The sequence below is a fragment of the Camelus dromedarius genome, chromosome 1 (genome assembly GCF_036321535.1).
Source record: "Camelus dromedarius isolate mCamDro1 chromosome 1, mCamDro1.pat, whole genome shotgun sequence".
In the NCBI taxonomy this organism is placed as follows: Eukaryota; Metazoa; Chordata; class Mammalia; order Artiodactyla; family Camelidae; genus Camelus; species Camelus dromedarius.
This window is the reverse complement of record NC_087436.1, coordinates 36,229,456-36,243,784: the sequence shown is the minus strand read 5'-3', so window position 1 is coordinate 36,243,784 and position 14,329 is coordinate 36,229,456. Positions and strand designations below refer to the sequence as shown.

The window sequence follows — 14,329 nt, the reverse complement described above, 5'->3', positions numbered from 1 at the left end:
TTGTTCTTTGCTAGTGTAAAGAAATACAACTGATTTTTAATATATTGATCTTATATCCTGCAACTTTGTTGAACTCATTTATTAGCTCTGATAGTTGTGTGTGTGTGTGTGTGTGTGTGTGTTCTCTAGGGTTTTCTATATGTAAGATTGTGTCATCTGCAAATACAGATAGATTTCTTCTTTGTAATCTGGATTCTTTTATTTTATTTCTTACCTAATTGCCCTTGCTAGAACCTCCATTATAAGACCCCACTCTTATGACCTCATTTAACCTTTATTACCTCCTTATAAAGGCCATATCTCCAAATACAGTCACATTGCAAGTTAGAGCTTCAACATAGGAATTTGTGGGGGGACACACAATTCAGTCTATGACAGTTATCTACATCTTGCAAGAGTTGTAAAGTTGCTCAAAGAGAAAAGTACGGAGACCCCCACAGAATCGGACAATCTAGACAGTGCGTAATTTCTGTGGAAGATATTTAGTAACCATTTTTGTCCATTTAAAAGTGTTTTCTTTTTTCCCCCTACAATTAAAAAAAGTATTTGCTATTCTCATGTTTGTTTATTCAAATAAATTTTACAATATTGTCATATAGTTTTTAAAAATTGTGCTAAAATTTAAACTAGTATTGTTTAAATTTTTAAAATGTGATCAGAGGAATTTCATATTGTTATTTTACTGTATGTTTCCATCCAGGAACACTTGAGTTTTTTTTTTTTTTTAAGCTCTCATTAAGTCTTTGTACTTTTCATCATTTAGATTCTGAACAATTCTTATTAATTCCAAAGTCTTGGTATTATGAGGGAAATTCCTCTCTGGTTTGTAGTGTCTAAATAGTTATCACTGGAACCTAATGGTTTTTTAAAATAATGAGTTTTGTATTCATCATTGGTTCTAGTTATTTGTCAAAATTATTTTTATATTCATCCTTATAGTTGGGTAAATTGAGACTGTAAGTATTTTGATTGCTCATGGTTCAGCTGAGAGCAGATTTGATTGCATCTAAGAATAGTTTATCTGTCTCTGTGTGGGTATAAGTGTGCGCTGAGAAGAGTCTTTGTAGGAACTTAAGACAACATGCTTAATGGTCTTCTTGGAATTAACACTATTTGTCTTGGAGACCTAGATTTCCAGACCTGAATTAACCATTTCCTGTGATATCTCCTCTCCTGGTTTTGCAAGGAACTAGGAAACACATGTTTATTGTACTTGGGATGCAGTACCTATTCCACAAGACCTGTAGTCCATTAGCATCCAAATTACTTAACTGCTTGTAGCTGTTCCCCAAGTTTCCGGATGCTACTGTTAAAAAATATTTTCACTTAGATTTTATCCCTTTGCTCTTGGAATACTCCGGTTTCTGTGACACAGAGTTCAAGGCTTATTCAAATCTAACTTGATTTCAAAGTAAGTGGCAACCTGGCACGTGCTACGAAAGCTTTAAGCAATCCCTAGGATCCTGCAGAGATCGTCTGGAAGGGAGCTGTTTGTCTTAACAGATATTCAATCAGATAAACCCTGTCCATTTTGGAGAGAGATGTCAGAGATCATACAACAACCCAGAGAAGAGTATACCTGGTTTTAAAGCTCCAAAGAATAGCTTCGTACACCTATTTAACATCCTAGGAATACATCCAGAGTTAAACCCCTCTTGGAGACAAATGCACTCATGGATAATTTTTCGAAACCAAATGTTCTTAAATAGAGGAAATTCTGTATTCTCACCTCTTCCTAGAAGCTTTCCCAAAGCCCTGCCTACCCTCCAGCTGAATTACTTCTTGTCTGAAATTTCACCACACTTGATTTTACTCTTCTATGGCCTTGACACTTTCTACTGGTATTTGTGTTGCCCATGGCCCCTGTGTATCACTCTCACTGTGCCAGAAGATCCCGCTGATTGGGCATCTCCCACTGCACTTACTGAAATGCTTTGCACATAGTGGGCGTTCAGTATACAAAGTTTTATAGACAGATATTTTGCTAATCTGTAGCACCTGCTTAAATTCTACTGAAAACTAGCAAAGTGCAATTAACTTCAATTTTGTAGTTGGGGATTTTCAGGAAAAAAACAAAACAAAACAAAACAAAACAAACAAAAAAACTACCCTCCCTCCAAGAAATGCCTGTTTAGTTAGGATGAGACATTAACATGCTTCTGTTAGGATAAGGATTTGAGATCCATCTTCATCTTTACACGTTGCCTAATTCCAGTTAGGTTAGTAGAAGAAAAATCTTTTCCTTAGAGCAACCCAATCCACTCCCCTCCTCTGGCCTTTTTCTTTATGTTGGTAAACTACTTCAGCCTCTGCCGTCAATTTTAACAGTTTGTGCCTGAGTACCCTTCGTATTTTGTTGATTAGAGATGTTCAAAACCTGTTCTGACACACAGTCCTTCCTCGCTTCCGATTTCTCTACTTCTTGGGGGTGGAAGTAGTTTCTCTGAGTAGAGACGCTGGCAGGGAAAAAGAATGGGGGAAAATTGCATTTAAACTTTTAAAAGTTGAGTCACGGCTGGTTGCACAGCAGAGGCTCCGCAATGTGGAGTAAATACTAAATGTAGTTTGCGTGCCGCGGGGTTGGACTGGGGCGACTTCTGGGGAATCGGCGGGGTCGATCCCCTACAGCTGCGGAGGCCTTGGCCGTGGCCTCCCGCCGCGGCCCCGCACCTCCTTCGCCCCCGGCGGTGTTCGGGCTCCCCACCCCGGCACTGATGTCGCGCGCTTGCGTGCTGCGGCCAAAGCTCCCGACCCAGAGGCCGGCCCCAGAATACCCAGGGCGAGTAGGGGGCGGCGCGCTGGGAGGGGGGAGGGCCGGGGGCGTGGGAGGGCTGGTGGGCGTTGGGGGTGGAGATGTAGATGTGACGCCGCGGCCCGGCCGGTGCCAGACCAGCGGACGCGGTACCCGCGGTTGCAACCACATCCTGGGCTCTGCAGCTTGGGTAGGCGGCCCTTCCGAGAGCAGCGGCCGCGGAGACACCCAGCCCTAACCCCCAGCTCCCAGGCGCTGGGCTCACCGAGCTCTAGGGCCGGCGGAGAGGGAAGCAGCGGAACAGCGCGAGGCTGGGGGCCCGCGGGCGCGGCCGCGTGCCGCGGGGTGGGAGGCTGGGGGGCCGGGGCCGGGGCCGCGCCTCGGAGCGCGTCGGAGGCCGGGGCCGGGGGGCGGCGGCTCCCCGCTCAGCTCCTGGGGCTCGGGAATCCCGGCAGGGCCCTGGTGGGGCCATGGCAGCCGGGAGCATCACCACGCTGCCCGCCCTGCCGGAGGACGGCGGCAGCGGCGCCTTCCCGCCCGGCCACTTCAAGGACCCCAAGCGGTTGTACTGCAAAAACGGGGGCTTCTTCCTGCGCATCCACCCCGACGGCCGAGTGGACGGGGTCCGGGAGAAGAGCGACCCTCACAGTGAGTGCTAGCCTGCTCTTCCTCCCCTGTGCCGTTTTAAATTCCTGCGGTTCTCTCCCCTGCCTCTGCCTTCCAGCCTCCGCGCTCCTTCCTTCTTTTCACTCTGACCCCAGTGGGACTTGTGGTTTCTCTCCGCGCGGCCCTCGGCGGTTTCAGGTTCACCACTCGCACCGGCCTCCCCCGAGCTGCGGTGGCGGGTAGACGCTCCCCCAGGCTTTGGAGTGTGCCAGTTTCCCCTGGTAAACCAGCCCCCTGGGTCTGGAGCCGCAGAGCGCCTGGGCCTTGCCGGCCGGCTCCCTGCGCGCAACCTGTCGTGTCGGGGATGCCCGGCCTCGGAGCAGAGGTGAGCTGCTCGCCCAGGTGCCGCCCGCGCCCCCAGCCCGAAGTTGAGACCCCTCGTCTGTGGGATGCGTGCAGTCCCGCCGACAAAGCCAGGAGGGACCGAAGCCTAATTAAACTTTCCTTATTGGAAAAAATACCTTTCCAGAGTCTTGCCCTTAAATTCTAATTCTGTAGGATCCGAGGCAGCAGGCACACTGTCCTCCCCCACCCATTTCTATTTTTCCCCTGAATTTCCGAAAGCAGAAAGTGCAAAAAATATGGACCTTATTAATAAGGTGCTATAGACCTTTGTTTCAATAGTGAGAACTGCAAAACCTTTAATCTTTCACGTGCAGAGTTATTAGCTATGGGACCTTGAGTGACACTTAACCCTTTGAGCCCATTTCGTTATCACGAAAGTGGGGATAATGTCTACCTTGCATCAGGTTTGAGGATCAAGTGAGAACTTATATAAGAAGTGAGCAAAGGGCTCAATTTACTAGTCTACACTTTTGTTTTCTTTAAAAATAATCTGTGGTTATAGAATTAACACTGGCCTAAGTCATTAGTTCTCAAACTTAAGGGGTGCATTAGAATCACCTGGAAGGTTTGTTACAACACACTGCTGAGTCATCTCCCAGAGTTTCTGATTCCTGAGATCTGGAGTGGGGCCTGATAAATTTGCATTTCTAACAAGTTGCCAGGTGATGCTCATCGTGGACCACACTTTGAGACCCACTGGTCTAGAAAAAAGAGGAAGAAAAAGGTATAAAATGGGCTGATTAAAAACACTGATGATTTTGAAGTGAGAGAAAGAGATCTGATATATTTTAACTGTCATCCTGTAAGTGTAGGTAAAACATGTTTTAAAAGCTGTTTGTTTTGCGAGCCCTTCCTTTATGGGTTTCAGGTGGCAAACCTGATCCTAACCTGATCCTTCTTTGCCCAAGAAAAGACCCACAGGAGTTGATCTTTAACCTAATGATGCTAATGGTGTGTCCTTCACGCTGGGGTGAGGGGGTAGGAAGAGGAGGAAGCTCTGCAGTCAAACCTGAGTTGACAAAATTCAGGAATGGGAAATGTGCTTTTATAAGAATTGAGTTTTTATTGATTCCAAAATAGCAGCAAGCAAAAGATGCAGGTCTGTCATTTTTTTTCGGGCCTGCCATAATTAAAAAAACTTATCAACCCCTTACATTATTCATTAAAACTGGAAAGACGCTTATGGCCCAATGTGTTATAACAAACCTTCCAGGTGACTCTAATGCACCCCTAAAGTTTGAGAACTAATGACTTAGGCCAGTGTTAATCCTATAACCAAAGATTATTTTTTCAAGAAAACAAAGGTGTAGACTAGTAAATTGAGTCTTCTGCTCACTTTTTATATAAATTCTCATTTGATCCTCAAACCTGATGCAAGGTAAATATTATCCACACTTTCATGATGAGGAAATGGGCTCAAGGGTTAGTGCTCTTTCTCTATTTTGGTAACTTAAATAGGTTTCTTGAAATTGCTTTTGTGTTTGGAGTTTGTTCTGCAGTTGTCTGCCAGGCTGGCCCGGCTGATCAGGGCAAGGTGCATATATGTCCCAATTTGTTTTGCTCTTTTCTAGTAGCACAAAAAGGAGCATGTTGTATGACTAGAAGACAGAAGAACTATCCTCCAGATTAGGTTCCTATTGCAGCTTCCCATAGTACTCATTTTTTTTTTTCAAGCATTTTATTGGTTGCAATTTTTTTCTTTAGAGCAAAACTGTGTAGGGGCTAGCAAGTGAGGGTAATTCTGAAGTGCTTACCACATTACCATGCTTGTAAATACGACTGTTAACTTTTTATTCCCAATTCTGGGTTGTGCTGTTATTTTTGCAATCTTATTTTAACTCAGTGGTACTCAAATAGGGTTGATACTGCTCCTACCCCGGGAACATCTGGCAATGCCTGGAGACATTTTTGGTTGTCCTATATCTGGAAGGCTGCCACTGGCATTTAGTAAGTAGAGGCTAGGGATGCTGTTAAATATCCTGTAGTGCCCACCTCCCTAGCCCCTTAGCAAAAAATGTTCTGACCCTAAATCTTAATAGTACCAAGGTTCAAAAACCCTGCCAACTTGATAGCTAGCTAATGACAAGGTGTTAAAAGTGCAGAGTAGAATGCTCATCCAGATTTGTGGAGAGCACTGATTTTTTTTCAAATCACCTTTACCAGGCAATAGACAGACAAGAATATTAATCTAAAACTGATAAATTTAGACCATTTTTGTGTAGCCCAACCTGAACATAAGTTTAAGTACAGGGTTTTTTTTTTTTCAGGCATGTCTAAGGTATACTGCTAGTTGACCAAACCAGGGGGAGACTAATGGGAAATACGTAAGAAAAAAATGAGTATGGACATAACAATACCCTCTCAACCACATCCCCTCCAGCCCTCAAAACAAAACTGATAAGCAAACATGGAGAAATAATGTTTGCTACCATGTCTTATTGAATTAAGGCTCATATATCTAAACCTGTTTGAATCTTTGAAAAACCCAAGACCCCATTCCTCAAACTGTTTTTCCCAAATGACCTGCAAATCCATCATTGGAGATCTGTTCCTTTGGCATTAACACTTTCCGGATGTTTCTAAAATGCAGATACAGTCTGTCTTCGGTATCCACGGGTTCCCCATCTGCGGATACGAGGGGCAGACTGGGCTACGCCATTTTCCATGAGGAGCTTGAGCCTCCGCGGATGCTGATATCTGCTGGGGATGCTGGAATCAATCCCCTCTGCATACCCAGGGAGGAGTGTACCTCTGAAAGGAAGTGTGAATTAAATTGTGAGTGCAGTTGCTTCCCCAAAAGCTGAGCAGAGGGACTGGAGTTGAGGGGGGGAAGCTTTGAAAACTGGCGTAAATGTGGGGTGAAGGTGAGATGCCGGGATCTGACTCAGGTTCTGAAGAGGACGCAGGGCGGTGTGGGGCAGAGAGGACAGTGGCAGAAATGAGAGGGGTAAGGTGACTGAACACCAGCGTTTTCAGCTTCTCAGTGTTTTGCTGTGCTGTTTACTTGTGTTCTGTCTTGAGTTGTTTTCACCTGAAAAGGCCCGTTTTCCTGCACTTTTCTCATAATCCTGGAATAGCCTTCATTTGAAATGAGAGTCTTGATAAGAAAGCAAGATAAAAACAGAATCTCTGCTTCTCCAGCGTGTGTGCTGCACACCCACCTACTCTTTGGCATCCTGCATATTTTGACAAGAAGGGTCCCAAGGTCCATGGGAATGTGTAACGTTAAGTGTATACTGTGAAGTAGTGAACCATGTAAAAACATAAAGAGAGAGCATTTTATCCCAAGTAGCATGCACAACATGTGGTGGCAGATGGTAAGGGAAAAGTATGTGCTCGTGTACATTTTAGCATTAAATTTATTCCAGATGCTCTTATTTTGGAAAAAGTGAAGGTAGTTAGAAGTGCTGGATCTACCCTTGGGCTTCTCCCAGGAGGTGACTGCCTGCTTGCCACACTCTCTGCGTCCAGGCTTCGGAGGACACTGAGCCTTGAAGAGACCCAGGGACCTGCCCACTCCCACGTGGGACAGAGATGGGATCCCGGGCTGTCTGACGCCGTGCCCTGTGCCACGGCACATATTCCCTGCAGCCCCCGTGAACTTGTGAAGCTCAAACGGAGGCTTCAGACCCTTTAGTTCACCAGTCTCATTTTGTAGAAGAGGACATTGTGGTTCAGAAAAGTAACTGATTGCCTGAGTGCATCTGCGGGTTCTTGCCCCCTGACTCCGTGCCGTCTATCCCTGCCCTCCCGCAGCCTCCTGGCTCTCTTCCTTTCAGCCGGAGAATGCGTTCTGGGGTCCCCTTTTAGGCTACCTCCGTTTCAGAGTATTGACATAGCCAGCTTCTCTGAGGATTTCTTACGAGTTCCCAGGTTGCCTTCGGTTGTACTCCGGGGTATTGGAGCAAACCACCATTCCTTCTCTTTTATGTAAACAGAACTATTGATTAAATGATACCAGATTCTCCTCTCCCACATTTTTTTGGGTAATACCTGGCAAGTGGATCCCCCCAGTTTGCCTTAATAAGCATGCTATTTACTGTAGTGCTATTTGTGTGCAGTAAACAAATGAAGTAAGAATCTAATAACTCATTTAATTGTGGAAATCATGTAATTGGTACAGCAATGAAAGAACAGTTCATGACTCATAGATATTACCACACCTTAGGAGCCTTTAAAGATGAGTTTGATGCCAAGTGACTTCAGCCTGGAAAAGGCAATAGCCTCTTGTGACATGGCCTGAAGGCTTTCGTTGTGTTTATAAAATGGCCATCGTGTAATTAGACTTTGACAATGGTGTAACCAGCAGGTTCTAAGTATTCTCATTCTGACTTATACTATTTTAAGTGCATGGCCATGAGTTTTAAGTTTAATTTGAAAATAAATTGTTATAGATGTCATAAAACAAGAACCATCCTTTGTATATTATAAATATAAAATTGACTTTGTTCATCTACATGTTGATTCTCAGAAATCACTGTCAGCAATATGGAAGAGGGTGATTTAAGGTCTCATGTTATTAAAATCGTTATTTTCAAACCACAAGATGCCTGCACAACAGGATAGTAACTAGACATGTGCCATAGCCTTTGCTTGTTTTTCCAATTCCAGTTCAATTTTCGAAACACCCTGCTTGGGCCCCTCTGTCCTGTAAGACATCTGTAAGAAGGCTGCCTGGGGCATGAGTCTATGACTGGGAATCATAGCAAGGCAAATCGGCATGTCGGGACACAAACCTTAACCTCATTATCATGTTCTAGCCGAACAAGAGTACTTTGTTTTTGAACTTGTCACTTTCTGCACTCTGAAATCAGGGATCTGGTTTTATACTTGTGTGTTGTCAGTGCTAAATAAATATTTAATGCTTGGTTGTTTGCAAAATAATTCAGAATAACGATTATCAATGTAGAATTTTGGTTGGATCCCTGGGAACTGCAGTTGTGGCACCAGGATTTTCAGTGTTTCCTTGTTGTCTCTGTGGTTGGGGGTTAGCTGTTGCATCCTCTGTCTCAGTCAGGTTGTTCATAGCCGTAGAAATTCAGGAGAAGACTAAAGAGAAGTGCTGACTGCCGGAGAACCTCACCCATGGAGCCGTAGACTGTAGTTCTTAGAAGCCAGACTAGTCCCATTCTAAATTCCTTTGGAATATTCTTATTTTGAAGAGATTTGGAGGGCCTGGAGGCAGCAGATAGCCGATACTCAGTGTTTAATTCATTTCTTGTCTCAGCTGTCCTCTGTCACTACCTGCATAGGGCGATTTATGAGTTGACTAGTGTATCTTTAATGCTTACTTATTCATTTACAAAGATCAGTAGTGTATATGTTTGCATTTGTTTTGTCAAAGGGCTGTTTATCTCCTCATATTAACTTATCCTCTAAATTGAATGATCCTGTGGAATTCTGAAGTGTAAGGTACACAGATTTGCAAGATATTCTGGGGGAAAATTTTTTTTCAAATTTATTTTATTCTTTTTAGGGAAATTTGTATAAGAATGATATTGCTAGATTCTGTGAGTTGCTTATTCTCTGTTCATGATTTAGGCACTTCGAAAAGATACACCTTAAAGTAGAAACTATGACTTCTCCATATACATAAACATTATGAAAGGCTTGTAGGTTTCACTCAAGGAATTTTCACTAAATATCAGCTGATGGTGAAAACATTCTATATGGACCTTCCCATGGGACAGCTCCTCCTCATGGGCCACACGCTGTATAAAGCCTGGTTGAGGTTTATAGTTCTCTTGGTGCAGTAACATACATTTAGACACTTGGTCAGACTTTTTTTTTTCCATTGAAGCATAGTCAGTTTACAATGTTTTGCTGATTTCTGATGTACAGCATAGTGATTCAGTTATCTATATATATATATTCCTTTTCATATTCTTTTTCATTATAGGCTATTGCAAGATAGTGAATATAGTTCCCTGTACTGTATAGTAGGACCTTGTTGTTTATCTGTTTTATATATAGCAGTTAGTATCTGCTAATCCCAAACTCTCAATTTTATCCTTCCTTCCTCCCCTCCCCCCCCCACCCCGGTAACCATAAGCTTGTTTTCTATGTCTGTGAGTCTGTTTCTGTTTTGTAAATAAGTTCAATTGTCTTTTTTTTTTTTTTTTTTTTAGATTCCACATATAAGTGATATCCTATAGTATTTTTTTTCTCTTTCTGGCTTCACTTAGAATGACGATCTCCAGGTCCATCCATGTTGCTGCAGATGGCATTATTTTATTCCTTTTTATGGCTGAATAGTATTCTATTGTATAAATATACCATAACTTCATCCAGTCATCTGTTGATGGACATTTAGGTTGCTTCCATGTCTTGGCTATTGTAAATAGTGCTGCTATGAATATTGGGGTGCAGGTGTCTTTTTGGTCTTACCAGTTTTATGAGATCTTATCAGCCTTTTAATGAAGATGATTATATGTAACAAAATTGTATTTGGAAAATATTTTGGAATCTTAGAAGTTAGCTATTAGCATTTTTTAGGGTAATCTATAGAAAGGTGAATCATTTCATAGGATAATTAGTTTAAAACTCTCACTACAAATTCTATTTTGTTTTAAAAGCACCTATGATTTTTATCATGTAGTGTGTGATATAAAATTCCTCAGGTTTGCTGTGCATTAGTTGTTCATTCTTTTGGGCCAAGAGCATAGCATCCTGTACTCTCCTCTTCTACTTCATCCCCTTTTCTCTTTTTAACTCTGGATTTTGCTCCCAGTATTCTACTTGAATCATTCTGGGCCTCAGCATTCTTCCAGTTCCATCACGTGGACTTACCCAATTTGTCATCTTGCTTCTGACATTTGATACCACTGTCTGCCTCTGTCTTCCTGAGAATTCCTTGGCTTCTGTGACACCATATCAACCTTGTTTCCTTTCATCTCACCCAATTGTCTTTTCCTCTGGGTTCTCCTTCTTTTGAACTTTTGCTTTCGTATTCCCTAAGGCTCTGTTTTTGGCCCTTTCCCCTTCTAGCTGTGTACTCCTGTTCCTTCAGCAGATCGTGTATTGTCTCCATCTCTGATTTCCCATCTGTGTGTTAGTTCCGTGTTTCCTGCTGCTGGAAGGACAGATACACCGCCACAGCCACAACTCAGCCTGTGTGAAATGGAGCATCATTTCCCCAAACTAGCATTCTTCCTACAAATTTGTTTGTAGTGAAATTATTCTTTAGTCTCCAAAGCTAGGCACCTTGGTGCTTTCCCTGCCTTAGTGACTTTTCTTTGCCCTCCCTCTAGATTTCCCCTGTCCTTTACTTATCTATGATCAGACTCTCTCTGACTTTCCCTCTTAAATGTGAGCTACCTCAATCTTACTTCTCGCTCTTTACCATCCACGCTCCCCTGATGCTGCCAGAGTTCTGTGCTTTGATTACAGTCTCTAATCCGACAGAACCATCACTATTACAACGATTGGCCTTTCCTCATGTGATCCTTGTTTTTGGAAAATCCTTCTTTTTCTTATTAATTCCTCTCTCACACCCTCTTCCCACTCCCATCTTTATCTGGAAAAATATTTTAAGAGCAGGCTCAACAGTCTTCCCCTTTGCAAAACTTTCTTTTACCTTACCCAGGGAGAATTTAGTCTTTCTACCTCTGTTTTCCCCATAGTGTTTGCTACATATTCTTCTGCAGAACTTAATGATTTTTGTTGTAATTAATTTTGTACATATTTGTCTCCTGTGCTGGGACTGTGAGCTCCTTATAGGCAAGGACTGGGTCAGATGTTCTGTCCTCCCACAGTGTCCATTCAAAGAATGTGTGTTAAGTTCAGCATGTACCCAGCACATTAAGCCAAGTCTTCTAACTTCCTTTCTGTCTTCTCACATCCTCCTTCTTCTCTTAGCCTTTAATTGGCTGCCTTTCCCTGAACAGGAAGGTCCTCTCAACCCTCTTACCTGATCCCAGTCCTGGGCATATGTCAAGCCCCATTTCTTTCATAATATCTGGTACTGTTTTTCCTGCATACTATCTCAGAATTCTCTCTAATAGCTTGGTGTGTTTTAACTTCATGTCCTTCAATTTTATTGGAAATTCCTAGTTGGCAAGGATTTAAAAAAAAAAATTAAACAACATTACTTAATCATTCTTTAATCTCTTTTCTACTGAGTCCTGAGACTGGACTTACCCTGGGGTCCCCTTGGCTCCTGCTAAATGAATGGCCAGGCTGAGGCCCATGAAGAGGTTCAGTTCACATTGTCAAATGAGCTAGAACTCTCAAAAAAAAAAAAAGCGTAAATACTTCAGTAGGAAGGGTGTAAAATGGATAAACTGAATGTAGCATCACTGTGGTTCCTTCTGCAGACACCTTTCATATTATTCAAAGGAAGCAATAAAGGGTAAAACATAATCATTTGTTATGATGACTTTTTACTGTGGAAGGTCTTCTTTTTAGCTGTTGAATAACATGTCAGTATTTCTAGCCAATTCCAGAACTAGTTATAATTCTATAATTAAATAATGCAGATCTGAGAATTCATACTTGAATCAGACATTTTAATCCTTAAATCTCTCTCTCAAGTCTAAAACCAGTGAATCATTTTATAAATTAGGGTTAAGAACTGTCTGGTACCACTGTTAGTAGCCCTTTTGGCTGTAAGGAAATGGCACAAATAGTTTCATCCTAATATTCATTCAGATTTATGAGCCAGTATTCGTCACAACAACCTGAAAACTCTCAAAAGGATAGAAATTGTATGACAAAGTGAGTCATAGTCTTTGTGATGTGATGTCTGCAAGGGTGGGTGGGAGAGATTGCTGAATGACCAGTCTCATTCTACTCCTTTCTAAGCTGAATCATTTTGGAAATAGAAAACAATTCATAGGTTTGTAGGTGGTCGTAACATAAATAGGAAATGGAAAGGAGTAACAGTCATACAATACCTTCATTTAAAAAATTAGTTTTTGGAATATAACACTTGATGAAAAGTCTTTGTTTTGAATTAGAAATGAAGTTAATCTACTGCCTAATACGTATCTTTTATATCTGTCACATGTCTTCTTGATATATTTTCACTTTTCTATTAATTTTCTTTTCTTGCCTAGCTTTTTAAAAAAATTCTTTCATGTCATTTGACCTTTCTCTTCATAGCTATTTGTAGCTTTGGCTCATTTGAAGATTGCGTGTGTGTGTGTGTGTGTATGGGGGAAGTGTCATTTATTCACTGGCTGGATGACTACTTGAAATGGATGGGGACTCGAGAAGAAAGTCCCTTTCATCTTGGAAATTCTGAATCTGAGATGATGTAATCCTGCATTCTGCATAGTTGGCCCTCTTTTCTTTTTGTCTCACTGGAAACAAAAATTTGGAGAGCCTTTTTTTCTAAGTCAAATTTAATCTTTAATCTTTAAATGTAAGATTGATTAACCTTACTTTCCTGTCTTTGAGGCAAGGCATTTGTCAAAACAATTATGTGAGAAGATAAATACTCTATTTTGAGTATGTTTGTTAGTTTTAGAATATCTTGCATAATATTTACAACTGAACAATTTATATTATATTCCATTAATATAATGCAAGTAAAATTGGGAAGGCAATCTTGCTAACTGGTTTAGTAGAGGACACTAATATATGAAGAAGACATGTAACAGATGTTGGATTAAAAAATGAGTTGCAGCAGTACCTTCATTGGTTACAGGGTGGGAAAAGTGAGACACAGTTGTTTTGGAGAGAGGGTATTAAAGCCATGAAGAGGTCTTGGGGTCTCTCCAGCCCTCACCAGACACCTAGGGAGACTGCCATGGCAACTCGGCAAAGTCCCTGAACCTTTGTAGAGGAGGGGCCAGTTGTTTGGCCTTCCCCTCTGTATTCCTAGGACCTTATTTACTGAGTGTTTTTTGAATGAGTGAATGAATGCTGTTCTTGAGAACAGGCTCTGTCAGCTTTACAAACAGTATATTTAATCTTCTTACTATCTTATGAAAAAAGTATCATTATCCTCATTTTACAGGTAAGGGAGGAGTTTTTGCTATTGGTTTTTCAAAACATGATCTCTTTGTTTGTGACAAGTAATTAATGTGCCTTCCAGACTTAGTGTTTAGAATACAGGCTCATGGGCAGAATTCCAGATGGACAGGGTAGCAGAAATTTGAACAGAAATAGTTTAAAAAATAGGAAAATATATACAAGATCTTGTGGTAGCTCACAGTGAAAAAAAATGTGACAATGAATATATGTATGTTCATGTATAACTGAAAAATTGTGCTCTACACTGAAATTGGACACATTATAAAATGACTATAACTCAATTAAAAAATGTTAAAAAAAAAAAAAAAACTCTTCCTGTAACCTTTACTATGTCTAGCAGAGTTAAGATCTCTGCCATCTTTTCTCCCACTCCTTTATTGCATTCTTTTTTGTTTAGAAAATATTTCTGTCATGATTTAGTATGAAACAATCCATTAATATTGAGGGGTTGCTTTCTGAAGAACTCAAAGATTTTTAAGTGGCATATTTAATTTAAAAATTAAAATAGAGATAATAGGATATAATTAAGAATAAAAACTATGTAAGAGTGGATTGAACCTTAAAGACAAGGTCTGAAAAATTAAAATG

At 41.5% G+C, this 14,329-nt stretch overlaps 1 protein-coding gene across 2 annotated transcripts in view; it reads left to right on the top strand.

Moving 5' to 3' along the window:
- The first annotated feature begins 3,163 nt into the window (after positions 1-3,163).
- FGF2 (fibroblast growth factor 2) overlaps positions 3,164-14,329 on the top strand; it is a 61,181-nt gene continuing 50,015 nt past the window's right edge. The window contains exon 1 of one of the 2 annotated variants that reach the window (XM_010985556.3): positions 3,164-3,400. In XM_010985556.3, the coding sequence (XP_010983858.3) occupies positions 3,223-3,400 (178 nt within the window). In that variant the 5' untranslated portion in view covers positions 3,164-3,222. Of the gene's footprint in view, positions 3,401-5,289; positions 6,539-14,329 lie in introns of those variants that run through there. The other variant, XM_064476494.1, reaches the window with a different exon arrangement.